Source organism: Hemiscyllium ocellatum, chromosome 35 (assembly GCF_020745735.1).
Source record: "Hemiscyllium ocellatum isolate sHemOce1 chromosome 35, sHemOce1.pat.X.cur, whole genome shotgun sequence".
Classification (NCBI taxonomy): Eukaryota; Metazoa; Chordata; class Chondrichthyes; order Orectolobiformes; family Hemiscylliidae; genus Hemiscyllium; species Hemiscyllium ocellatum.
The window spans coordinates 21,710,360-21,737,741 of NC_083435.1; the positions used below are offsets into that span (position 1 = coordinate 21,710,360).

The 27,382-nt window shown below is 44.9% G+C and overlaps 1 protein-coding gene across 1 annotated transcript; it reads left to right on the plus strand.

Moving 5' to 3' along the window:
• Positions 1-5,936: 5,936 nt before the first annotated feature.
• LOC132832675 (nurim-like) lies at positions 5,937-27,382 on the plus strand. Its single transcript, XM_060850762.1, has 4 exons — positions 5,937-6,111; positions 22,857-23,059; positions 24,657-24,833; positions 25,785-27,382. Exons 1-4 carry the CDS (start codon positions 5,952-5,954, stop codon positions 26,109-26,111), a joined length of 867 nt encoding a protein of 288 aa, XP_060706745.1. The 5' UTR covers positions 5,937-5,951; the 3' UTR covers positions 26,112-27,382.

The following is a 27,382-nucleotide window of genomic DNA, read 5'->3' on the forward strand; positions in this document are numbered from 1 at the left end:
CTGTGCTCCTTTTAATAAAAACTGCTTGATTACTACTACAAAAGTGTTTGTGCTAAATGCAAGACCATTCACCAAAAATGAAAAAAATTTGAGTGGTAGAGGACACTCTGAATACCAAGGTATCTCTTTTTCACATTTTTTTTTCAATTTTTTATTCCCTCAAGGGATGTGGGTATAACTTGCTAAATCTTCATTTATTGCCCATTTCTAATTGCCCTGGAGAAGATGATGTTTTTCTTAAACCATGATCATCCATGGTGGGTAGGTACACCCTCCATTGTCATTATATTCATTTCTGTTAGGGGAGGAGTTGCAAGATTTTGATCCAACAACAGTTGAAGCGATATAGTTCCAAATCAGGATAATGTGTGACGTGGAGTATTAAGTGGTGGTGTTCAAGTTGGGTGTGGTCATAGCTTGGAATAAGTTGTCAAAGGATCCTTGGTGAATTATACATGTGCTTCTTATACATGGCACACACTATTACAAAGGAGCGAATGTTGAATGTTGTGCATGAGCAGCTTTATCCTGGAGGCTTTCAAGTTTACGGAGTGCTGTTGGAGTTGCATCCATCCTGGCAATGGGGAGTATTCCATCACACTGATGACTTGTACTTTGTAGATAGTGGACAGACACTAGGGAGACGGGAGTTGAGTTACTCGCTACATTGTGGCAAGTGTCCGATTTGGTTGTGTAGTCAAAGTAGTTAGATGTCCACTCCTGTTCAGGTTCTGCTCAATTATGACCCCTAAACTGTTGACAGTACGGGCTTTAGCAATTACATTGCCAGTGAACATCAGGAGGCGATGGTTAGCTTCCCACTTTTTTTCTCTCTCTTGTGTGGCATAAGTATTACTTGCAGCTTATCAATCCAAGCCTAGATATGGTCTATGCAGAGGGATATGGCTGCTTAAGTATTTAAGTCATTGCATATTGTATTAAACATTGTGCACCATCTGTGAATATCGCTACTCCTGACCTTAAGATGGAGGAAGGTTATTTGTGGAACAATTGCAGATGTTTGGGCCACGTACACTCCACTGAGAAATGTATGCAGAGATGCCTAGGAGCTGAGATGATGAACCTGCAACAACAATAACTGTCTTCCTATATTCTGGTGTGACTCGAACCAGGGAGGTACTTTCCCCTGATTCCCATTAGCACCAGATTTGCAAGGGTTTCTTGATGCCACACGCTATTAAATCTGCCTTGAGGTTAATGGCTATCATCCATGGGGTTTACCTCTTTTGCCCATGTTTCGATCATGCCTGTATTAATGTCATGAGCTACATGGTCCTGACAGAACTGAAATCAGTGTGCAAGTCATTTTATAGCGAGTCTGCTTGATAACACCACCCAAATTCCATGCCAGAACTACACTGATAATGAAGAGTAAAATGATAGGATGGTAATTGGTTCCGTGTCCTGATTCTTATGGACAGGTCATACCAGAGAAAATTCTATATTGGTGGGTAATTTGCAGTTCTGTAGCTTTACTGGTCCAGCAAAACAAACATTGAGAGTCATAAAGTTAGACAGATGTACAGTACAGAAACAAACCTTTTGGCCCAACTTGTCTATGCCAACCTGTCACAAAGCTGGTCCCTTTTTTTCTAAAGATCATGGACGGCGTGGTGGAACAGTGGTTAGCACTGCTGCCTCACAGTGCCAGAGACCCGGGTTCAATTCCCGACTCAGGTAACTGACTGTGTGGAGTTTGCATATTCTCCCCATGTCTGTGTGGGTTTGCTCTGGTTTCCTTCCATAGTCCAAACCTGTGCAGGTCAGGTGAATTGCCTGTAGCATTAGGTAAAGTGGAATGGGTGAGTTGTGGGTTGGTGTGGACTTGTTGGGCCGAAGGGCCTGTTTCCACACTGTAAGTAATCTAATCTGTTCCTTTTCTCAAGGATACTGTGTCCTTGATTTTTTCAGAGGAGTCATAAAAACCGTCCCGGCTCCGATGTGACTAGTTTGGTACAGAGATTAAAAAGGATATTGAGAGGCCTTTTATTTTTATGTGAACAGATGAGACTTCAGACCAAAGTGGTCATGTTTTAGAAGCAACCTGTATAATGAAAGGGGAGTGGTCAGCTCTCCAGCTGAGAAGTTCAGTCCAAAACTAGTTAGGAGTTCAGCTGTGTGGATACAGACTGTTAAACTCTCTCTCTCTCTCTCTCTCTCTATCTCCCCTCCTGCCCTTCGTGGTTCAACCTGTAAGCATTTGTTCCATTGTTACTGTTTTTTTAAAGGGGAGCTGGTTATTGGGACTATTGTGTATATTCAGAACAGCATAATGAAATCTAATTTGGACAGACTGAATTCTATGGGGGTACTTTATTCTGTTCTTTTGATCCATTGTGTAATTTTGTGATTTTCTTTAGTCTCTTTTAAAACCTGGTAGTCAATCTAGCTAACTTACTCTGGGTAACTGTCAGTGTACATTTACCAAAACAAATTTATGGTCTGGATTGAAAATGTGTTGCTGGTTAAAGCACAGCAGGTTAGGCAGCATCCAAGGAACAGGAAATTTGACGTTTCGGGCCAGAGTCTGGATTGCCTGCTTAAGAATGTTTTGAGTGGTATGGCCTAGTCCATAACAGACCAGATATCCTAAACTGATATAGTCCATTTGCCAGCATTTGGCCAATATCCCTCTAACCCCTACCTATGTGTTTACCCATCTAGATGCCTTTTAAACCAACCTCCATAACTTCCTCTGACAGTTCAATCCATACACACACCATCCTCTGCATGAAAAGGTTGCCCCTTAGGTTCTTTTTTAAATCTTTCCTCCACACCTTATACCTATGCCCTCAAGTTTTGGACTCCCCCACTCTGGGGACAAGATCTTGACTATTCACCCTATCCATGCCACTTGTGATTTTATACCTATTCAGCCTCTCCGTGTAGCTCAAATCCTCTAAACCTGGCAACATCCTTGTAAATTTTTTCTGACCCTTACAAGTTTAACAACATCTTTCCTATAGCAAGGAAACCAGAATTGAATGAAGTATTCCAAAAGTGGCCTAATTAATGTCCTACACAGCTACAATATGACCTCCTAACTCCCTTACTCAATGTACCAACCAGTGAAGGCAAGCCTACCAAATGCCTTCTTCACTATTCTGTCTACCTAAAACTCCACTTGCATGGAGCTCTGAACCTGCACTCTAAGGTCTTTCAGTTTGACAACATTCCACAGGAACTCCCCATTAAATGTATAAGTCCTGTCCTGATTTGCCTTACTAAAGCACAGCATCTCACATTTATCTGATTTAAATTTTATCTGCTATTCCTCAGCCCAACTGATCAAGGTCCAATTTTACTCTGAGATATCCTTCTTGGCTGTCCAGTACATCACCAATTTTCATGTCATCTGCAAACTTACTAATTATACCTCCTATGTTCACATCCAAATCATTCATACAAATGACAAAAAGGAGTTGACTCAACACTGATCCTTGTGGCACACCACTGGTCAAAGGCTTCCGGTCGAAAAACAACGATCCACCATCACCCTCTGTCTCCTGACTTCGAGCCAGGTCTGTATCCAAATGGCTAGTTCTCCCCGTATACCACATGAGCTAACCTTGTTAGCCAGTCTACCATGTGGAACCTCATCAGGCCCCTGACTGAAGTCCATATACACCACTTCCTCTGCTCTGCCTTCATCAGTCCTCTTCATCACTTCCTCAAAAACTCAATCAAGTTAGTGAGAAATTATTTCCCTTGCCCAAAGCTATGTTGACTATCTTTAATAAGTTATAGCTTTTCCAAATACATATAAATCAGATCCCTCAGAATCCCTGCCAAGAATTTGCCCATCACTCATGTCAGTCTCACAGTCTATAGTTCCTTGGCCTTTCCTTACCACCTTTCTTAAATAGTGGCACCACATGAGCCAACCGCCAGTCTTCTGGAGCACAAGTCCTCAGTATCATTGCCAGAAGGTTTTCAGAACCCATAGTCTTAGCAATATCTGAAGCCTGTAGCTGTTTATTGGCATCTTGCAGAGGAATCGAATTGACTGAAAACTGGCTTTTTTGATGCTGAGTAGACTCAGCATTTTTGGCTGAAGCTGATGCCAATGCTTCACCCTTGTCTTTTGTACTAATGAGTTCTGCTTCCCTATATTGAGGGCAAGGAGATTTGTAGAGTCACTTAATTGTCCAGCATAATTTACCACTTGATGTAGCAGGACTTCAGACCATTGGTTTGATATGTTGGCTATGAGATCACTTAGCTCTACCCATCATAAGCTGCCTCTAAGGTGTGGCATGCAAGCATTTTGGAAGAATTCATTGACACCTCATTTTTAGATTTGCCTGAATGTTGCACTTGACATTCCCTCTTGCATGTTCTATTGAGCTAGGCTTGATCATATTGCTAGAATAGGAAAATATGCCAAGCCAAGACATTACACTACGTGGTTGATCAAATTCTGCTTCTGCAGATCGCCCAGAGTGCCACAGGGACACTCACGTTTTAGATTGATTAGATCCTCTACAGTGTGCAAACAGGCCCTTTGGCCCAACAAGTCTACACTGACCCTCTGAAGAGTAACCCACCCAGACCCATTTCCCTCCAACTAATGCACCTAACACTACTGGCAAATTAGCATGGCCAATTCACCTGACCTGTAGATCTTTAAACGTGGGAGAAACCAGAGCACACAAAGGAAACTCACATGGACATGGGGAGAATGTGCAAACTCCACACAAATAGTTGCCCAAGGCTGGAATCAAACCTGAGCCTCCATTTTAGTTGCTAGATCTCTTCAAAATCTGAGTAATTTAGCACAATGGTAGTGCCACACAACACAATGACATGAGAAAAAGACAGAATGATACCTTTACGAGTATTGTGCGGTGAATACTCCTACCAATACTGTCATGGACAGATGCATTTACAATAGGCAGATTAATAAGTTTCTTGTTATCCACCCTGTCTACACCACACATGATTTTGTAGGCCTCAACTAGGTCCCCCACCCCCCATCTCCATCTTTCCAATTAAAATAATCCTATTCTACTCAACCTCTCCTCACAGCTGGTACCCTCCATATGAGGCAACATTCCGCTGAACCTCCTCTGCACCCTCTCCAAAGCACCCACATCCTTTTGGTAATGTGGCGACCAGAACTGCATGCAGTATTCCAAACGTGGTCGAACCAAATTCTTATACGACTGTAACATGATCTGCCAACTCTTGTACTCAATACCCCATCCGATGAAGGAAAGCATGCCATATGCCTTCTTGACCACTGTACTGATCTACATTGCCACCTTCAGGAAACAATGGACCTGGATACCCAGAACCTTCTGTACATCAATTTTCCACAGGACTTTTCCATTTTCTGTATAGTTCACTCTTGAATTGGATCTTCCAAAATAGCGAAGCACTATGAATGGATCTGGCTCACTCAAAGAGTTATGGAATTCTCCTTCCCTGAAAGCCGTGGATACTTCTGATTGAATTCATGGCAGAGGGGAAGATTTGTGGGCGGTACTCATGAAACTAAAAGATTTGGATACAGCCGGCGGAAAGTGGTGTTGAAATCGAATATCATTCATGAACGTATAGAAACGATATCCATATATTCAAAACAGTGCGGAGAAATAATTTCGCTTCATCTCTGCCGTAAATGGGAAGCTCCCGCCCTGTCAAGCTCCACAGTATTTTACGGGTTTCAAGAGATTGTCTCCTGATTTGCTTTTTCTCCTTTATATTTTTTTTCCCCTCGCCAATCCATTATCGGCCAGCGCTTGACATTTCCCAAAATCAACGATGGGAGTGCTGTAATCCTCCCTGTCTTCTCGTTGCCTGCTGATCCTGGGTGATGGCTGCCCTCCTGTCCCAGCGTGCACCGCGACAGCGAAGACGCCCTATGCGCCTCCATTGGGCCTGCGCGCCCCGCCCTGTGACCCGGAAGCGCTCCCTGGCCCGTTGCCATGGCCGTGCTCCATTCGGCCGCGCTCGTCGCCCTGTCTCTGGCCAACTTTGTTTTCGTTTCGTGGAGCGCGGCCGAGTTCGTGGCGTTTGTCTCCCTTCGGCAGATTTACCGGGAGAGCAGGAGGCCTGCAGCGGCGGCGGCGACAGAGCCCAAGGCGGGTGAGATGGAGGAGGGAGAGGGGTGGGGCAGGAAAAAACGCGGGCTCGGGCCGGGGCCTGGGCAGAACCAGAGGCTGCGGTGGAGTGGAGGCGCTGACCCTCCAGTACTGCAGGGGGCGACACTGAGGGTGCAAGAGCTAGTGACCCTCCAGTACTGCAGGGGGCGACACTGAGGGTGCAAGAGCTAGTGACACTCCAGTACTGCAGGGGGCGACACTGAGGGTGTAAGAGCTAGTGACCCTCCAGTACTGCAGGGGGCGACACTGAGGGTGCAAGAGCTAGTGACACTCCAGTACTGCAGGGGGCGACACTGAGGGTGCAAGAGCTAGTGACCCTCCAGTACTGCAGGGGGCGACACTGAGGGTGCAAGAGCTAGTGACCCTCCAGTACTGCAGGGGGCGACACTGAGGGTGCAAGAGCTAGTGACCCTCCAGTACTGCAGGGGGCGACACTGAGGGTGCAAGAGCTAGTGACACTCCAGTACTGCAGGGGGCGACACTGAGGGTGCAAGAGCTAGTGACCCTCCAGTACTGCAGGGGGCGACACTGAGGGTGCAAGAGCTAGTGACACTCCAGTACTGCAGGGGGCGACACTGAGGGTGCAAGAGCTAGTGACCCTCCAGTACTGCAGGGGGCGACACTGAGGGTGCAAGAGCTAGTGACCCTCCAGTACTGCAGGGAGTGACACTGAGGCACTGAGGGTGCAAGAGCTAGTGACACTCCAGTACTGCAGGGGGCGACAGTGAGGGTGCAAGAGCTAGTGACTCTCCAGTACTGCAGGGGGTGACACTGAGGGTGCAAGAGCTAGTGATCCTCCAGTACTGCAGGGGGTGACACTGAGGGTGCAAGAGCTAGTGACCCTCCAGTACTGCAGGGGGTGACACTGAGGGTGCAAGAGCTGGTGACCCTCCAGTACTGCAGGGAGTGACACTGAGGGTGCAAGAGCTGGTGACCCTCCAGTACTGCAGGGGGTGACACTGAGGGTGTAAGAGCTAGTGACCCTCCAGTACTGCAGGGGGTGACACTGAGGGTGTAAGAGCTAGTGACCCTCCAGTGCTGCAGGGGTGGGGGGCGACACTGAGGATGCAAGAGCGAGTGACCCTCCAGTACTGCAGTGGGCGACACCGAGGGTGCAAGAGCTAGTGACACTCTCGTACTGCAGGGGGCAACACTGAGCCCAAGAGCGAGTGACACTCCAGAACTGCAGGGGGCATCGGTGGAGAGCAGCAGACAGAGACCCTCCAGTGCTGCAGGGGGTGACACAGTGCAGCTGACACTGACCATTCCATGTTGACCATGTTCCCAAACTAGACTAGTCCCACCTGCCTGTGACTGGCCCTCCAAACCTTTCCTATTCATGCACTTAACCAAATAACTTTTAAACATGAACAACTCTGTGTGTATCTATGTTGCCCATTGTGTCCTTTTAAATCTTTCACCTCTCATCTTAAAAAATGCTTCCATTTTGACCTGCACCACCCTAGGGGAAAGACCCTTGATGTTGATCTTATGTATGCCCCTCAAACTCCTACACTCCAGTCAAAAAAGTCTGTCTATTTTTATAACTGAAACCCTCCATTCCCAGCAACATCCTGGTAAATCCTTTCCGTCTTCAAATTAATATTATCCTTCCTGTAACAGGGTGACCAGAACTGGACACAGTAGTCCAGAAGAAGCCTCGCCAATGTCCTGTACAACCTCAGCGTGACGTCCCATCTCCTATACACAGAGGTCTGAGCCATGAAGGCAAGCGTGCTAAATGCTTTCTTAACCACTCTCCCTGTGATGCAAATGTCAAAGATTTATGTACTTGATAGCACGTCTCTCTCTGTTCTCGAACACCACCCAGAGCCCTACCATTAATTGTATAAGTTCTGCCCTTGCACCAAAATGTAATACCTCGCATTTATCCAAATTGAACTCCTCAACCCATTGACCCAATTAAGATCTCTTTATAATCTTAGATAACCATCTTCACTGTCCTCTATGCCACCAATTTTGGTGTCATCTGCCAACTTACTAACCATGCCTCCTATATTCTCAACCAAATCATTTATATCAATGACAGACAGTCCCTATGGAGCACCACTTGTCACAGGCCTCCAATCTGAAAATCAGCCCCCCTCCACCACCACTTGTCTCCCACCATAAGGCCGATATTGTAACCAATCGGCAAGCTCACCCTGAATCCCATGTGATCTAACTTTAATAATTCGTCCACCATGCGGAGCCTTGTCAAAGGCTTTAATAAAGTCCAAGTAAACAACTGCTCTGGCCTCATCAATATTTTTGGTTGCTTCATTTAAAAACCTCAAGCTAATCAGTCATGATTTCCCTCGTACAAAATCATGCTGACTATCCCTAATCATTCACTGTCTCTCCAAATGCATGTAAATCCTGTCTTTCAGAATCACTTGCAACAGCTTGCCACACCACCAATGCAGGCTCACCAATATCACACACGAAGTCCACAAGGGGAACAGTGAGCAGATAACAGAAAAGCATCAAATACTAATAGAATAACTTTTGAAAAAATGGAATTAAAAGCACTCTGAGTGCACATAGTATTGGCAAAACTGTTGATTACTTGACTATACAAATTGAGGTAATTGGGTATGATCTCATTGCAACAGGGAATATGTAGCTCCAGTGTGACCAGGATAGGCTACTGAATATCTAAGGATATTTGGCATTTAGGAGGGATAGACAAAAAGAAAAGTAGGTGAGGTAGCTCTTAATAAGAGCTGAGATCATTTCATTAGTGTGAGAGGATATTCAACCAATGATCGGGGTTTAGAATCAACGGAACTAAGAAACCACAAGGGCAGCAAACATTGGTAGTTGTTGTTTATTGATAGCCAAACTGTAAGCAATGTTGAAATAAAAACAGAGAAACTCAGCAGGTCTGGCAATATCTGTGAAGAGAGGAACAGAGTTAATATTTCAAGTCTGATATGACTTCTTCAGAACTATCTTCTGCTGTCCACAGATGCTGCCAGAGCTGCTGAGTTTCTCCAGCACTTTGTTTTATTTCTGATTTCCAGCATTCACAGTATTTTGCTTTTATATGATCAGTTGTTGATCTATCAGTGCCGAAGGTAAACTCGCTGGCACGGGTTTATGGACAGTCTTTCCAATGTTAGAGCATTTCTTCCAGTCTTTTGCAATCTGCATGTGACTGAAGTTTATCTGCTTTCTAGTTCAGCCAGTTGTCGTCATCTCTTTGAATTTACATTAGACAGTCCGACAGATATTTCAGTCTGCATCATTCTAACATGGAGAGGACTTGTCATAGAATCCCTATAGTGTGGAATCAGGTCATTCAGTCCAACAAATCCACACCGACCATCCGACGAGTATCCCATCCAGACCTATTCCCCTACCCTATTACTCTACATTTCCCCTGACCAATGCACGTAATCTATACATCCCTGAACACTATGGGACAATTTAGCATGGCCAGTTCATCTAACCTGCACTTATCTAGGCTGTGGGAGGAAACTGGGACATTCAGAGGAAACCAACACAGCCACGGGGAGAATGTGCAGAGTCCACACAGACCATCGTCCGTGGATGGAATCGAACCCGAATCGCTGGCGCTGTGAGACAGCAGTGCTAACCACTGAGTTACCGTGCACCACTCACCCCCATCACTGGGCTAAACCCTGTTTCTCCTCCAGTTGCTTCTCATTGTTGTCATCGAACCAGATCTCAATCTTTACAAAAGATACAGCCAAGGGCCTCCAAAGGAGAAATACACTGCATCCCCATAAGTCACCTCGGACATCCTCAGTGGGCGAAAGTGAGGACTTCAGACGCTGGAGATCAGAGTCGAGAGTGTGGTGCTGAAAAAGCGCAGCAGGTCAGGCAGCATCCGAGGAGCAGGAGAATTGACATTTCAGGCAAGAGCCCTTCATCAGGAATGAAGGCGTCTTCAGTGGGCGTCCACTTTTGTTGTACCTAGATGACGTCCCTGTGAGATTCTTTCATTACTCTATTTGCATCTCAAGATATTGAGACACTTCTGGATCTTCATGATTAAGCTGCATTATCTATGGGGCTGGATGCTATTGGTAATTGATAAAAGTTGTGATCAGTTCAACATTCAGCACTGCACATAAATTTCATTATGTTCTCAACTGGCATGCTTCTCACCCTGGTTATGACGCCACTGATTAGATGCCAGTGCATGTACTGTATATAGGGTGCATATGCTGGTTGGAGGCATACCTGGCAGATAGGAAGATGGATGTGGTTATCAGAGGTCAGTCATCTCAGCTCCAGGACATCTCTTGAGGGGTTCCTCAAGGTCGTGTCTTTGGCCGAACCATCTTCAATTGCTTCATCAATTACCTTCCCTCCAAGTACGATCACAAGAGGGGATATTCACTGACTCCTCAGATACTGAAGCAGTCCATGCCCAGTTTCAGCAAGCCCTGGACAATATGCAGGCCTGGGCTGGCAACTGGCAACTAACATTGACACCCCACAAGTGCCAGACAGTGATCTTTCCAATAAGAGTGACTCAAACCATCATCCCTTGACATTCGATGAAATTGCCATCACTGAATCTCCCACTATCAGAATCCAGGAGTTTACCATTGATCAGGAATTGAACTGGACTAGTCACGTTAAGGACTGAAGCTGCAAGAGCAGGTCTTAGGCCAGGAATCCTGCAGCGAGTAACTCACCTCCTGACATCCACCAAACCTATCCACCACCTAGAAGACAGATTTCAGGATTGTGATGGAATACCCCCTTACTTGCTTGAGTGAGTGCAGCTCCAACAAATCAAGAAGCTCTCCTTTGTAGCAGGGTGTGGCTGGTTATCAATATCAGACAATGATCCTAAAATACTGAAGAGGGCAGCACTGGGCTGATGCTGAGCCACCAGGTATGAATGCATACCAATCCTATAAGACAGATGCAGACTGTTGTTTTCAACAACAATAACCAATATTTATATTACACCTTTGACATAAAGGAACGACACAACGAACCTCATTGTAATCAAAACAAAAAGGCATTAAGCCAAAGAAGGGATGTGAGAAGCACTGAAGAAGCTCAACGCCATTGAGGACAAAGCAGCCCACTTGATCAGCACTCTGAACAGCTTCAACATTCACTCCCTGTGTCACTGAGGCAGAGTAGCAGCAGTGCGTAGCATCCACAACATGCTCTATAACAACTCACCAAGGCTCTTCTGTCAGCACCTTCCAATCCTGTGACCTTTACCAAATGTAATGGGACACCAACCCCTGCAAATTCCTCCCCAGGCCATAAAACTTGCGAACTTGGAAATACATCACCATTCCTTGACAGTCACTGGATCAAAACAAAGTCCTACATCCCCGCCCTCCCACCCCCAGCAGCATTGTGGGTGACTGCAGTAATTCAAGGCAGCACTTGACCACCACAATCTCGAGCGATTCATGGTGAACAATAAGTGCTTGCCTCAACAGTGATGCTCACGTCTGTGATAAAATAATAGTGAGTGTGTGTGCCTATGGGGCATGGAGTATTTGAATGTTTAGTTAATAGTGGAGAGGACACTCGATGCATTTTGAGGAGTGGACTCCATACAAGTGAGCCCCAACCCACTTACCAATTGTGACTGAAAGGAAGGGAGTGTACAGAAGGTTAAGTGTCAAATACTCTGCCTGTTTTGGGGTTGTTGCAGGGACTGCTGAGTTGACGGAGATTGAAAAATTTAAAAACTTATCCAACATGCAGTGGGATGGAGTATAGCACAGAATTTGTATGGACCAAAGTTTCAACATCCAAATACCCAAATGGCCCAATGCAATATGCACAAAACGCTGAACATAAACCAAATATTGACTCCAGTGCCGCAGGGTGGGGACATATTGGATGCTAATCCAGCACGAGACAATCCAGTTCACAATGGTGTCACTGCACATGTAATTTACGTTACTATAAAACATGGTCGCATACTGTAAATAAAAACATCCTTGGAGGAAAAAAGGATACTTGGAGAACCGAGGGGATGTAACCATTCGTAAAGATGGGGCTTTATGCTTGGAACGAATTTCTCCAGTATAGTGAAGGCTCAAGGGTGGCCTAGTAGAGGTTCTTTCGCAAGTATAACTGCATTTTGATCAGGCCAACATTGAGAGGTTGCTCCCAGTTATTCGGGAAGTGGAGAAGATTCCAAAACAAGGGGCCCAGATATACACGGTGTTGGGGAAACTCAGCTGGTTTGGCACTATCTGTGGAGAGAGAAATTGTTAATGTTTCAAATCTGATATGACTCTCCGATCCAATACAGATTGGGTTTTTATTTTATTTCTCGATGAAATTGAGAGAATTTTATCTTGTATAGAAAATGTGCAGTCACCACGGGGAGAAAGCAAATGGTTGTGGGCTAAAAAAAAGCCTCCCTCCATGCCGTAGGACTCTGATAACTCCACTAAATACGTGGGATGCTTTGTCTCTTTTGGTATTTAAGGTACTTTCCCAACCGCACATTGCCAACAGTGAACATTTAAACTGAATCCAACTTCCTGGTGCTGAATTGTAGTTTGAGGGTAAACAGTAGACTAGCAGTAGATTCCTGAGCGAACTCGGCTTGTTGCCTGTTTCCGGGACCACCCATTTGCAGTCAATGCCTCTCCTCTCTGAACTACATGTCTCCTATTTGCCTGCTCACCCCACTGAATGCCCCCCCACACCCCGTTACCATTCACTGAGTTTAAAACGTCGCTTCAGATTTCTCTGAAAGCCCAGCTGAGCCCTCTATGTTTCACATCCCTCCTGTGCAGCACGTGGTTGCAGCCTTCTGTAAGTTGAAGGCTTCTTCATTCTAGCATTATTGAGAGCACCCTAAGTCACCTCGGCTTGGTCTCCTTGCACACTTTCCCGTTTGTCAGAGGAAGGTCACGCCTAACAGATTTGATTGCATTTTTCCAGGAGGTTGCCAGGTGTGTATAAAGCACTTGCTGCACTTTATATGGATTTCAGCAAAGTCTTGTTACAGGGTCCGATATGGCAGATTGATAAAGGAGGTAAAAGCACACATGGTCCATGGTAATTTGGCACATTGGATCTAAATTTGGCTTAGCAGTGGTTGACAGAGTGTCGTGGCAGATGGCCTTTTGTGTGACTAGAGCCTGGTCTCCAGTGTTCTCTCACAGGGATCAATGCTGGGTCCCTTATTGTTTGTGATGTGTATTGATGGTATGGAAGAAAATGTAGTGGGGGCGATATGTAAATTTGTGGATAACATAAAGATTGTCCGTGTGGTTGATAGTGTTGGGTTTGAAGAAAATCTTCAGTTACAGCAGGATATCTACAGATTGCTCAGATGGGCAGATCAGTGACCAATGGAATTTAACCTTGATAAGAGTAAGATGCTGCATCTTGGAAGTAGTAACAAAGAGAAATACTCAATAAATTGCAGGACATTCGGACGAAACTTGGAGTGTGTGACCTCAGATCCCTGAAGGTAACAGGACAGAAGAATAGGGTAGTTAAGAAGGCGTACAAGACCTTATCAGTCTTTATCAGTCGTGACATAGATTGTAATAGCAGGAAGGTTATGTTGGAGCTTTACTCCCGCTTTGGTTAGACCACAGCTGCAGTACTGTGTGCATTTCTGGTCACTCCTCTATGGTAAGGATGTGATTATACTCAAGGTGGGATTTGATTGAAGTGCACAAATAGGATTATGAGGTGTATGTACAGGGTGGATAGGAAATAGCTGTTCCCCTTAGTTAAAGGGGAAATAACAAAGGGTATAATTTTAAGGTGAAAAAAATGAGGTTGCAAGGGAAGTTGAGGAGAAGTTCTTTTCACTCAGGGTGTTGGGAATCTGGAATGCAGTGGACAGAAAGCTCGCAACCTTTTAAAAAGCTCTTGGATGAACACTTGAAATGTCATAGTCCTTGGCTATGTGCTGAAAAGTGAGACCATTCCAGGTTTAGAGTCATTTTGTTGGTGCAGACTCAATGCATAAGAGAACTTATCTGTACTACATGATTATATGAGCTATAATCTTAAGACTGTTATTACTGTCGGCTGGCATAAAATATACTGTTGGCTGATGCTGAACGTAGTCTACTGCTGCTGGCTAATATTGAATACTGAGACAATTAATGGCAGCTCCTGTGGTGCAGTGGTAGTGTCCCTATGTTGAGTTAAAGTCCCACCTGCTGCAGAGCTGTGTCAAAGTACAGTTGAACCAGTTGCTTGAAGCCTATCTGTAGACCATTACTGCCATATGCTCACTTCTGCTTTGATGTCAAGGGCATACTGTTGCTTCACGTAGAATCATAGAGATGTACAGCACGGAAACAGACCCTTCAGTCCAACTCATCGATGCCAACCAGATATCTTAAGCTAATCTAGTCCCATTTGCCAGCAGTTGGCCCATATCCCTCTAAACCCTTCCTATTCATAAACCCATCCAGATGCCTTTAAATGCTGTAATTGTACCAGCCTCCACCACTTCCTCTGGCAGATAATTCCATTGTCGTGCCACCTTCTGCATGAAAAAGTTGCCCATTAGGTCCCTTTTATATCTTTCCCCCTCACGCTGAACCTATGCCCTCTATTTCTGGACTCCCTCACCCCAGGGAAGAGACTTTGTCTATTTACCCTATCCATGCCCCTCATGATTTTATAAACCTCTATAAGGTCACCCCTAAGCCTCCGAAGCTCCAGGGAAAGCAGTCGGTTTATTCAGCCTCACCCCATGGCTCAAATCCTCCAACCCTTGAATTTTGCTCTTTGATCATTGTTTGAGCCCAGACTGCAATGAGACTTAAAGCCAAATAGACATGGTGGAACCCAAACTGAGCATAGGTCATCTGATTGTTACTGAGTGGGCGCCACTGATAGTGCCGTCAATGTCACCCTCCATCACTTTGCTGATGATTGAGAGTAGATGGTGGTTGGCAAGTTTAGATTTGGTCAACTTCTTGTTGCCATTCCATCCCTTGACAAGTTTGACATGTTGTTAACTAACATACCAGTTTGAAGCTGGTTAGGGGCTCAGCTAGTCATAGGATCATACAGCAAAGAAACAGACCCATCAGTCTAACCAGTCCATGCTGACAACCATAATCCCAAACTAAACTAGTTACACCCACCTCCGCTTGGCCCCTATCCCTCCAAACTTTTTTTTAAAAAGTAAAAAGCGTGCAAGTGTGGGTCTTATAGAGAACAAGTCTGGAAAAGTAGTCATGGAAGGTAAAAAGATGACAGACAAATTGAACAGATATTTTGCATTGCTCTTCACTAGACAGGATATAAGTAACATCCCAGAAATAGCTGCAATTCAGGAATTGAAAGTAAGGGGGGAATTGAAGAAATTAAAATTACCAGGGAAATAATAGAGGAAATTGATGGAACTGCAAGTTGACAAGTCATAAAGTCATAGAGTCAAAGAGATCAGAAAAGGGCCCCTTAGCTGGTCAAAAGAACAATTTAACTATTCTAATCCTATCTTCTAGCACTTGGCTCATACCTTTCTATCCCTAGCCCCCAATTCCTGATGGATTTCCTCCTAGTATCTTAAAATAAGTTGCTAGTGAGATGGTTGATTCTTTTAAGGTACTAGGAGGAAATCCACCAGGGCCTATGGACTAGGGATAGGAGCCATGAGAAACCTTCAAATAATAGGATGTTGTAAGGGCTCCTGGCCTATGCAGTTTCCAGCATGTTCTTGATATCATGTGGAGTGAACCAAATTGGCTGAAGACTAACATCTGCAATGCTGGTAACCTCACGAGGAGGCCAAGCTGTGTCATCCATTAGGCACTTCTGGCTGAAGGTGGCCCCAAATGTTTTGAGGCTTGTATTGCTGGACTGTCCCATCATTTAGACTGGGGATGTTTGTGGAACATACGTCTCCAATTATAGTTATAGAATCATAGTCATAGAGATGTAGAGCATGGAAATAGACCCTTTGGTCCAACCTATCCATGCCAGCCAGATATCCCAACCCAATCTAGTCCCTCCTGACAGCACCAGGCCCATATCCCTCCAAACCCTCCTATTCATATACCCATCCAAATTTCTCATAAATGTTGCAATTGTATCAGCCTCCACCACATCCTCTGGCAGCTCATTCCATACACGTTCCACCCTCTGCGTGAAAAAGTTTGCCCCTTAGATCTCTTTTATATCTTTCCCCTCTCACCCTAAACCTATGCCCTCTAGTTCTGGATTCCCCGATCCTAGGGAAAAGACTTTGTCTATCCTATCCATGTCCCTCATAATTTTGTAAACCTCTATAAGGTCACCCCTCAGCCTCCGACGCTCCAGGGAAAACAGCCCCAGTCTGTTCAGCCTCTCCCTATAGCTCAAATCCTCCAACCCTGGCAACATCCTTGTAAATCTTTTCTGAACCCTTTCAAGTTTCACAACATCTTTCCGAAAGGAAGGAGACCAGAATTGCACGCAATATTCCAACAGTGGCCTAACCAATGTCCTGTACAGCCACAACATGACCTCCCAACTCCTGTACTCAATACTCTGACCAATAAAGGAAAGCATACCAAATGCCTTCTTCACTCTCCTATCTACCTGCGACTCCACTTTCAAGGAGCTATGAACCTGCACCCTTTGTTCAGCAACACTCCCTAGGACCATACCATTAAGTGTACAAGTCCTGCTAAGATTTGCTTTCCCAAAATGCAGCACCTCGCATTTATCTGAATTAAACTCCATCTGCCCCTTCTCAGCCCATTGGCCCATCTGGTCCAGATCCTGTTGTAATCTGAGGTAACCCTCTTCGCTGTCCACTACACCTCCAATTTTGGTGTCATCTGCAAACTTACTAAATGTACCTTTTACGCTCGCATCCAAATCATTTATGTAAATGACAAAATGTAGAGGACCCAGCACCGATCCTTGTGGCACTCCACTGGTCACAGGCCACCAGTCTGAAAAACAACCCTCCATCACCACCCTCTGTCTTCTACCTTTGAGCCAGTTCTGTATCCAAATGGCTAGTTCTCCCTGTATTCCATGAGATCTAACCTTGCTAATCAGTCTCCCATGGGGAACCTTGTCAAACGCCTTACTGAAGTCCATGTAGATCATATCTAGTGCTCTGCCCTCATCAATCTTCTTTGTTACTTCTTCAAAAAACTCAATCAAGTTTGTGAGACATGATTTCCCACGCACAAAGCCATGTTGACTATCCCTAATCGGTCCTTGCCTTTCCAAATACATGTACGTCCTGTCCCTCAGGATTCCATCCAACAACTTGCCCACACCGAGGTCAGGCTCACCGGTCTATAGTTCTCTGGCTTGTCTTTACCGCCCTTCTTAAACAGTGGCACCACATTTGCCAACCTCCAGTCTTCCAGCACCTCACCTCTGACTATCGATGATACAAATATCTCAGCAAGAGGCCCAGCAATCACTTCTCTAGCTTCCCACAGAGCTCTCGGATACACCTGATCAGGTCTTGGGGATTTATCCACCTTTAACCGTTTCAAGACATCCAGCACTTCCTCCTCTGTAATCTGGACATTTTGTAAGATGTCATCATCTATTTCCCTACAGTCTCTATCTTCCATACCCTTTTCCACAGTAATTGCTGATGCAAAATATTCATTTAGTATCTCCCCATTTTCTGTGGCTCCACACAAAGGCCGCCTTGCTGATGTTTGAGGGGTCCTATTCTCTGCCTAGTTACCCTTTGTCCTTAATATAATTGTAAAAACCCTTTGGATTCTCCTTAATTCTATTTGCTAACGCTATCTCATGTCCCCTTTTTGCCCTCCTGATTTCCCTCTAAAGTATACTCCTACTTCCTTTATACTCTTCTAAGGATTCACTCGATCTATCCTGTCTGTACCTTACATATGCTTCCTTCTTTTTCTTAACCAAACCCTCAATTTCTTTAGTCATCCAGCATTCCCTATACCTACCAGCCTTCCCTTTCACCCTGACAGGAATATGCTTTCTCTGGATTCTTGTCATCTCATTTCTGAAGGCTTCCCATTTTCCAGCCATCCATTTACCTGGGAACATCTGCCTCCAATCAGCTTTCGAAAGTTCTTACCTAATACCATCAAAATTCACCTTTCTCCAATTTAGAACTTCAACTTTTAGATCTGGTCTATCCTTTTCCATCACGATTTTAAAACAAGTAGAATTATGGTCACTGGCCCCAAAGTGCTCCCCACTGACACCTCAGTCACCTGCCCTGCCTTACATCCCAAGAGTAGGTCAAGTTTTGCACCTTCTCTAGTAGGTACATCCACATACTGAATCAGAAAATTGTCTTGTACGCACTTAAGAAATTCCTCTCCATCTAAACCTTTAACACTATGGCAGTCCCAGTCGATGTTTGGAAAGTTAAAATCCCCTACCATAACTACCCTATTATTCTTACAGATAGCTGAGATCTCCTTACAAGTTTGTTTCTCAATTTCCCTCTGACTATAATACAATCCCAATAAGGTGATCACCCCATTCTTATTTCTCAGTTCTACCCAAATAACTTCCCTGGATGTATTTCCGGGAATATCCTCCCTCAGCACAGCTGTAATGCTATCCCTTACCAAAAATGCCATTCCCCCTCCTCTCTTGCCTCCCTTTCTATCCTTCCTGAAACATTTGTATCCTGGAACATTAAGCTGCCAGTCCTGCCCATCCCTGAGCCCTGTTTCTGTAATTGCTATGATATCCCAGTCCCATGTTCCTAACCATGCCCTGAGTTCATCTGCCTTCCCTGTTAGGCCCCTTGCATTGAAATAAATGTAATTTAATTTATTAGTTCTACCTTGTCCCTGCCTGCCCTGACTGTTTGATTCATTTCTGTTCTCAACTGTACCCATCTCAGATCGATCTCTTTCCTCACTAACTCCCTGGGTCCCATGCCCAACCCATCCCCCTCCCACCTTACTAGTTTAAATCCTTCTAAGCAGTTTGAGCAAATTTCCCTGCCAGTATATTAGCCCCCTTCCAATTTAGGTGCAATCCGTCCTTCTTGTACAGGTCACTTCTACCCCAAAAGAGATTCCAATGATCCAAAAATGTGAATCCTTCTCCCATATGCCAGCTCATCAGCCATGCATTCATCTGCTCTATCCTCCTAATCCTGCCTTCACTTGTTCATAGCACTGGGAGTAATCCAGATATTACTACTCTTGAGGACCTCCTTTTTAAATTTCTGCCTAACTCTCTGTAATTTCCCTTCAGAATCTCAACCTTTTCTCTTCCTACATCATTGGTTCCAATGTGGACAATGACCTCTTGCTGGGCCCTCTCCCCCGTGAGAACATTCTGCACCCTGCTGAGACATCCTTGATCCTGGCACCAGGGAAACAACGTACCATTTTGCTTTTTCTCTGCTGGCCACAGAAACTTCTGTCTGTACCTTGGACTACAGAATCCCCTAACACAATTGATCTCTTGGAAGCCGACGTACCCCTCATTGCATTTGAGCCAGTCTCAATACCAGAAACTTGGCTGTTCCCCTTAGAATCCATCACCCCCTACATTTTCCAAAACAACATACCTGTTTGAAATGGGTATATCCACAAAAGACTCCTGCCCTGGGTGCCGACCTCTCTTACCCTTCCTGGAGTTAACCCATCTATGTGACTGCATCTGAGACTTTCCCCCCTTACTATAACTGCCATCCATCACATACTGTTGCTGTTGCAAATTCCTCATCGCTTCTATCTGTCTCTCCAACCCATCCACTCGATCTGATAAGATTCGCATCCAACAGCATTTATGGCGGATATAATCCACAGCAACCCTGAAACTGTCTTTGAACCCCCACATCTGACAAGAAGTACATATTACTGCAAAGGCCATTTTTGCACCTTCACTATCTACAGACCCAGAAAATAACACTGTCTTATTCCTCTACAAAACACTGCACCAGGTTAAATTAATACCTATGACTTATATTTTAAGTTTAATCAAGAGACTTATCTCCAAAAACATATAATCAAGAAAGAACCCACTGTACTCAGTAATACAGCCTTTCTCTTGGACAGACTTAAAACAACAATTAACTTATCTGATTCTGTGCTGTGAACTCCGCCAAAACAGGTTCCTCCAAGATTAGTTGTGAAATTCACTGTTTGTTAATTTTCCCAGATGCACTCCGATGTCCAACGATACATGAATTCAAAAACAGCAAAGGCAGTAATTGTACAGGTTCTCTCTCTCTCTCTCTCTCTCTCTCTCTCTCTCTCTCTCTCTCTCTCTCTCTCCTGCACTGTCCTCACCATGTGCTTTCATTGTCTGCTCTTCTCCCTGCTCCTGGAATTCGAGGAAATCACCTCCAGCACCTCAAACAAGGACCAGCTCTTTTAGCCAGAAATTTTTCCCATCCTTCATAATCCACCAGAATTGTCCACACCCACTACTGGCTGTGGCAGAAATATCAAATACTAATTCCACTATTTGGCATACATAAGTTGCAGCTTGCCAAGGTTTGAACATCATTCTTAGATACGCCTGATCGTGAGGTTACAAGTTATGGTTGAATAGACTTCTGCTGCTGTAATAGCCCACATGCCTTATCATGTTCAGTTTGAGTTTCTAGATCTGTTCTGATTTAATTCTATTTAACATATTGGTAGTACATACTGGGTATGATCCATGGTGTGAAGATGGAACAGGCATCTGCAACAGGTAATTTCTTGAAGATAAACTCAAGTAAGTTTGCCCCTTCTTTTATATATGACACATAACCAGTTTGACAGATATACCCTCAGGCCTCAACTAGTTCAGCCAGTAGTGGTGCTACTGAACCACTCTTTGCAATGGACATTGAAGTCTCCCATGAAAAGATTATTACACGTCTCAGTAATTCTTCCAACTAATCTTCTTCATAAAGTTGTACTAAATTCATTAGCTTTTAAAAAAGTCTTTCAGAGGGTGTGGGCATGACATAGACCAGCAATAGTTGCCAATCCTTAATTGGCATTAGTGTACCATTGCAGTCCATTTGATGTAAGTTACCCTCAACAATGTTTGGAAGAGAGTTCCAGGATTTTTAATGAACAGCAAAATAGTGTTGTTCCAAGTTAGGTTGGCATTAGCTTGGAAGGAAAATTACTGGTGGTGCTCCCATGCATTTGATGCCCTTATCCTTCTAGGTAGGCAAGGTTTAAAAGGTGCTGTGGATGGATCCTTGCTGAGTTGGTGCAGTGTATCTTGTAGATGCTGATTGTGATGGCATTGAATATTGAAGATTAGGATGATAATCAAGCCCTATTGAAGATTAGGGCTGCTTAGTGGTATTGAGCTGCTTAGTGTATTGGAGCTGCACTCATCCAGGAAAGTGAAAGATACACTCTAACACCCTTGGCTTGTGCCTTGTAGATATTGGTCAGGCATTGGGAAGAGCTGTAGTAGATGATAATTAGCTCAAGATTTCCTTGCTCAGATTTGACTAGATGGCATGAGGTTGAGAGGATCTGCAGTCAATGTTATCAACACTCAGGGCTAGTCTCTCCCAACTGTATACCAGAGTGGCCCTCCCTTAGCAGATGTGACAGCACATTCCCGGGAATGTTGGAGTCTAGAACAAAATAAGGTAAAATATGACTGTCATTTCTGGTGCCTAGGTTGATACCAAATGGCGCATGTGATTTTATTCTTCAACTTTTCGCTAATGGTTTTGTACAACTGAGTGGCTTGCTAGGCTATTTCCAATGACACTTCAGAGCCAACCACAATTGCTGTAGATGTACAACAGGATCTGGACCAGATGGGCCAAAGGGCTGAGAAGGGGCAGATGGAGTTTAATTCAGATAAATGCGAGGTGTTGCATTTTGGGAAAGCAAATCTTAGCAGGACTTATACACTTAATGGTAAGGTCCTAGGGAGTGTTGCTGAACAAAGAGACCTTGGAGTGCAGGTTCATTGCTCCTTGAAAGTGGAGTCGCAGGTAGATAGGATAGTGAAGAAGGCATTTGGTATGCTTTCCTTTATTGGTCAGAATATCGAGTACAGGAGTTGGGAAGTCATGTTACAGCTATACAGGATATGGGTTAGGCCACTGTTGGAATATTGCGTGCAATTCTGGTCTCCTTCCTATTGGAAAGATGTTGTGAAACTTGAAAGGGTTCAGAAAAGATTTACAAGGATGTTGCCAGGGTTGGAGGATTTGAGCTATAGGGAGAGGCTTAACAGGCTGGGGCTGTTTTCCCTGGAGCGTCGGAGGCTGAGGGGTAACCTTATAGACGTTTACAAAATTATGAGGGGCATGGATAGGGTAAATAGGCAAAGTCTTTTCCCTGGGGTCGGGGAGTCCAGAACTAGAGGGCATAGGTTTAGGGTGAGAGGGGAAAGATATAAAAGAGACCTATGGTGCAACCTTTTCACACAGACAGTGGTATGTGTATGGAATGAGCTGCCAAAGGAAGTGGTGGAGGCTGGTACAATTGCAACACTTAAGAGGCATTTGGTTGGGTCTATGAATAGGAAGGGTTTGGAGGGATATGGGCCGGGTGCTGGCAGGTGGGACTGGATTGGGTTGAGATGTTTTGGTCGGCATGGACGGGTTGGACCGAAGGGTCTGTTTCCATGCTGTACACCTCTATGACTCTATGTGGGATCACACATACGCCGTTCTGGTGAGGATAGCTGACTTCTTTCCGAAAAGAAATTAACCAGTTACCATTGTTTTCATGTGCCAATCGTTTGCTGCACCGTTTGATGAATATTGGGTGAATTCTCTGAACTTCCTCCTGCTGAGAAAGGTTTTTTTTTTAACCTTACCTAAGTCCATGATATTTACAGATGCACAAGAACACGTGGAATGGCAGTCTGTCTTTAGAGATAGGCAAATCCAGCAGGCTCTCCTCTTCAACCTGACACTACTCGCATTGTTCATCCTGCAGCACAGCATTATGGCGATGGAGACAGTGAGGAGATGGACGCTAACTTGCTTTGGGGTCCTTCAGCGATCCGTCTATGTGTTCTGCACGGCAGCCTGTCTCCAGGTGGGCAAAGAAAAGCAGAAGTCGCTCGTTCTGAGAATAGAAATGTAAACTCCTCGCGGGAATTTGCAGGTTGTGAAGAAGATTCTGAAAAATCACACTGCCCCACATCAGAGAGCTAGAAACCAGAATGTAATACTGTCATGTCAGAAAAAACAAACTCGGGTACCACATTGTTCCATTTCAGTTAGTTACAGACTGTAATATCACACTGTCTCATCCCATCTCACTAGAAAGTCTCACTGTCCCATGTCTGAATACTGCACACTGGAATATCACAGGGTGTCCCCAGAGTATCACGTTGTACGATAACTGGGATAGAATCTGAAATATCACATTGTTTCATATCAGAATGATGGAAATGGAATTCTTACGCTATCATACAACTGATTAGATGCTGGAATTTCACATTGCCCTACTAGAGTTTTAGACAGTGAAATATTGCAGTCTCATTTGGATTGTTTAATACTAGAATATAACACTGCTGCATATCAAAACATTATACACAGATACTCGGATATCAGTCTCAGAAAATATTATGTAGGCATTAGTAATTGCTTACCCCTGTATTAAAAACCATGAAATGTGATTTGTTTTTTTTCTTCAGTTATTTCCTGCTTTTGACCTCTGTGTGATTCCTCCTCTGTTTCTCTGAAAACTCAATTCATACAGAAACTACTTATTCTGTTACCCTTTCTTCTCTTTCTCACCCAATGTCCTCACCCTCTGTCCCTGTTCTTTCTCTCCTACATCCTCCCTCCATTCCTCCAGTTCTTGACCTGCTCCCTTCCTGATCTTTGCCTCTAACACCTTTTTGTCCGCATAATCTGTAGCGCTGCCATCTCATCCCATTTTGTGCTAAGAATTTTTGTTGCTTCTCTATGGTTCATGGGATTTTCATTGTGAGTCTACATCTGTCACCTTGTCACTTTACTTCTGTGGTGCATTGACCCCATCTTTCTCTCCTATAATAGCACTCCCATTGCTTGATCTCTCTCACACCATTTTCCTTCTTTTTCTTGTCTTTCCCTGTGTATCTGTCCTTCGTTGTTTGCTTCCGTCAATGAGCCTTTTTCTTCTGCCTTCTGGATCATTGCACTGTTTTCTCTCCTCTCCATGTCCCATCGTCACTCCTCTTCCTGCACCTCGCTCCTTTCTCCCTGAACATGTCTGTCCTCTCCTTGCTCTTCTCTGTTTTCTCCTTGCACCTCTTGACCCTCCCTGAAGCTCTTTTTTTCTCTTCCTTGACCTTCCTCTCTTCTGCTGGTACTTCTCCCTCCTTTCCCTAAACTTCTGTCCTCTCCCCGTACTCTCTCATTTCCCTGTGCCTCTGTCCTGTCTCCTGACCTGTTCCCCTCTCCTCCCTCTGCGTTGTAGCCCTCCAGTCTGAATCATCATCGTCATTTTAACTGTCTGCATGAATGGTTCACTTCGCTCTATGTTGCAGGTACAATATCCTATTTCTCTTTGTCTGTATCTCTCCCGAGTTGTCTATCCCTTGTATCCTGTCCCGATTCTCTTTTGTCTTGTGTTGTGGAGATTGTCCTCTCTCTTTGATTTTTGACACCTCTCTGATTTCAATGGTCCTTCTCTTCCCCAGCTGCTGATGCACTACTGGCAGCCCACCCACACTGCCCCCTTACTATGGAACGTGTCCAGGGAACCCTGGCTTACCTGGTTTCCATTGGTCTGTTTCATTGTTCACATCATCGCCTGGCTGATCATCTTCAGTATTGTCCTCATCTTTGACTACGCTGAACTCATGGGTCTCAAGCAGGTAAGTTCTAAGCCCTATGCAAGGCAATCACTGGTGTCTAATTATCGGACCTCAATTCAGCAGCAGCAGGAACTTAGGTGGCCCTAAAGACTTTGGGGTGACATATATGAGAAACGTCTGTTCAGAAATGCAGAAAACACTTCATTTCCCACATTGCAGTGGTTATTGGTGATCAAGCTGACTGATAGAATCCTTACAGTGTGGAATGAGGCCATTCAGCCTATCGTGTCCACACCAACCCTCCGAAGAGCATCCAAACTAGACCCCCCCCGCCCCATCCCTATAGCCCTGCGTTGCCCATGGCTAATTCACCCAGCCTACACATCTCAAGGGGCACTTTAGCACGGCCATTCCACCCCACGTGCCCGTCTTTGGACTGTGGAAGGAAACCGGAGCACCCAGAGGAAACTCACATAGACGCGGAGAGAATCTGTAAACTCCACGCAAACACTCACCCAATGGTGGAATTGAATTGAGGTGCCTCGTGCTGTGGGGCAGCAGTGCTAACCACTGTAGCACCCTGATGGATAGTAGAATGGGATTTGGGGATTGTGCTTTTCATCCAACAGCAGGAAGGGCTGTTGGGGATCCTTTGGAATGCTGGCGTTACTATGCATTGACCTCGACGCATCGGGTTAATACATAAGGCTGTAACTCGGGAAGGATCTCCTACTTAATCCAAAGATAAGAGGATTGTTGGAGAGCAGTGAAGGTGGGATTATTAAATACTTCCATGAGCAGAGGAAGATTGACTCCTTTGTTAGTCAAGAGTCTGTGTTTATTGAACATCTACAGGAATGTGGAGTTCAGGCTATTGAATAGTAGATCAGGCTCAAGGGGCTGGATGGCCTACTCCTGCACCCAGTGGTTATTTGTAAACTTGTATGAGCGCCCCTACCCCCCGCCTTACTCTATTGCACAGTTAATGATTCCCTCCCTGTTGTCCTCCAGGTTTATTATTGCTGCCTCGCTCTTGGAGACCCCATGGAACTGAAATCGCAGAAGGCCCAGCGTTTGTACTGCCACCTGCGGCACCCGGTCTTCCTGGAGTTCCTGGTCATCCTGTGGTTGCTGCCCAGCTTGTCCCTCGACCGCCTGCTGCTGTCCACCACCTTCACCCTGTACATGATCTGTGGCCACAGCCTGGACCAGCACGACTATCGCTACCTCCGCTCGCAGCTCAACAAGAAGTTTGAGATTTTCTCCCGGGAGGAGAGCACTCACGGCCACCCGGCAGCTCACAACAGCCTTGGAGGACCGGCCGAGTACCAGGAGTAGCCTGCAAGCCTTGGGAGGGGGGAGGTGACACCTGCGCTTCTGGAAGCATTCGCTGCTTTACCTCTGTGCTGTGACTCCTAAACTGCACAAGGTCTTGGTGATCTTTAACTTTGGCAGCAGATAAGTGCTCGCTTTTTTTTAAGAAAGCACTTTTGGGTTTGCCTGGTAGTCAGCTTTGGAGCCTTTCCTCCTCTGCTGGCACCTAGCATCCCATCACACTCAGGTATCTCGCAGGTCAGATGTGCAGTGAAGCTCCATTTATCCTGCCTCAACAGTGTGCCTTCGCTTCCAACTTCAGAAAACCACCTCTTCCCCACCCCCCCCCAGCCTCTTCCTCCCCTTCTTGACGAGTGCTGCATTGCTCTATCGCTATCCTATTACCATGCTATAGACTGCCTTGACTGGAGTTGCCAGATCAGTGCCAATGAATATTTTTGGGACAGTTTCCTACTGTGCCTGCCTTTGATTTCCAATAGATTGTGTTCTGTTTTGATCGTATCATCTTCCATTTTTAGCATGTCATGTCCCATTTCTAGGAAATTGTGCCATTTTGTGAATGTTAAGTGCCACACTGGGGACAATTTTTGCTATGACGTCCCATGCTGCGCTAGAAACCACTAGCGACATGCTGAGCAAATTTCACACAGTGTCTTTACAGTTTTCATCCCTTCCAAATGAGACAGCTTTAACGAGGAAAGTTTTCCCAGAATGAGCATTTCGAGTGTCTGAGTGAAGTGTGAGGCAGTCAGGAATTCAGGACAGAATCTCGCAGGAGTGATTAATGTTCCCCAATTCTGTTCATGTCGGGAGCCTGTCTTCGACCAGAGCAGAAAGTGTAAGTCTTCCTGTGAGTGACGTGCATCAGTGATAATTTCAAATCAAGTTGAGTTTGACAACTGCCATTTGTAAATAGGAGTGGTGCATGGACAATTTAATTCCACCAAAAATGACATGATTGAAATTCTGCCATGTAATTTCTTATCACCAATTTTTATCAAAAAATATCATGTTTAGAACAATAAATCATTGCATTGTGATAGCAGCAGCTTGTGTCAAAATGCCTGAAATTACTTCAGGCAGTGAATTAACTACCAGAGTGCCAAGGTTGGTAAATGCATAAAGGGGTAGCCTTTCTTTTGTTGCTGAGGATGTTGCTTGACTAATTTGCTAATTCCACAGAGAGAACTCTGTCGGATTTGGTTGCCAGAGAATCTTTGCCAAGACTGTAGTTTAATGACTCAGAAATAAAGTTGGAGGGTATTGTTGCTTTA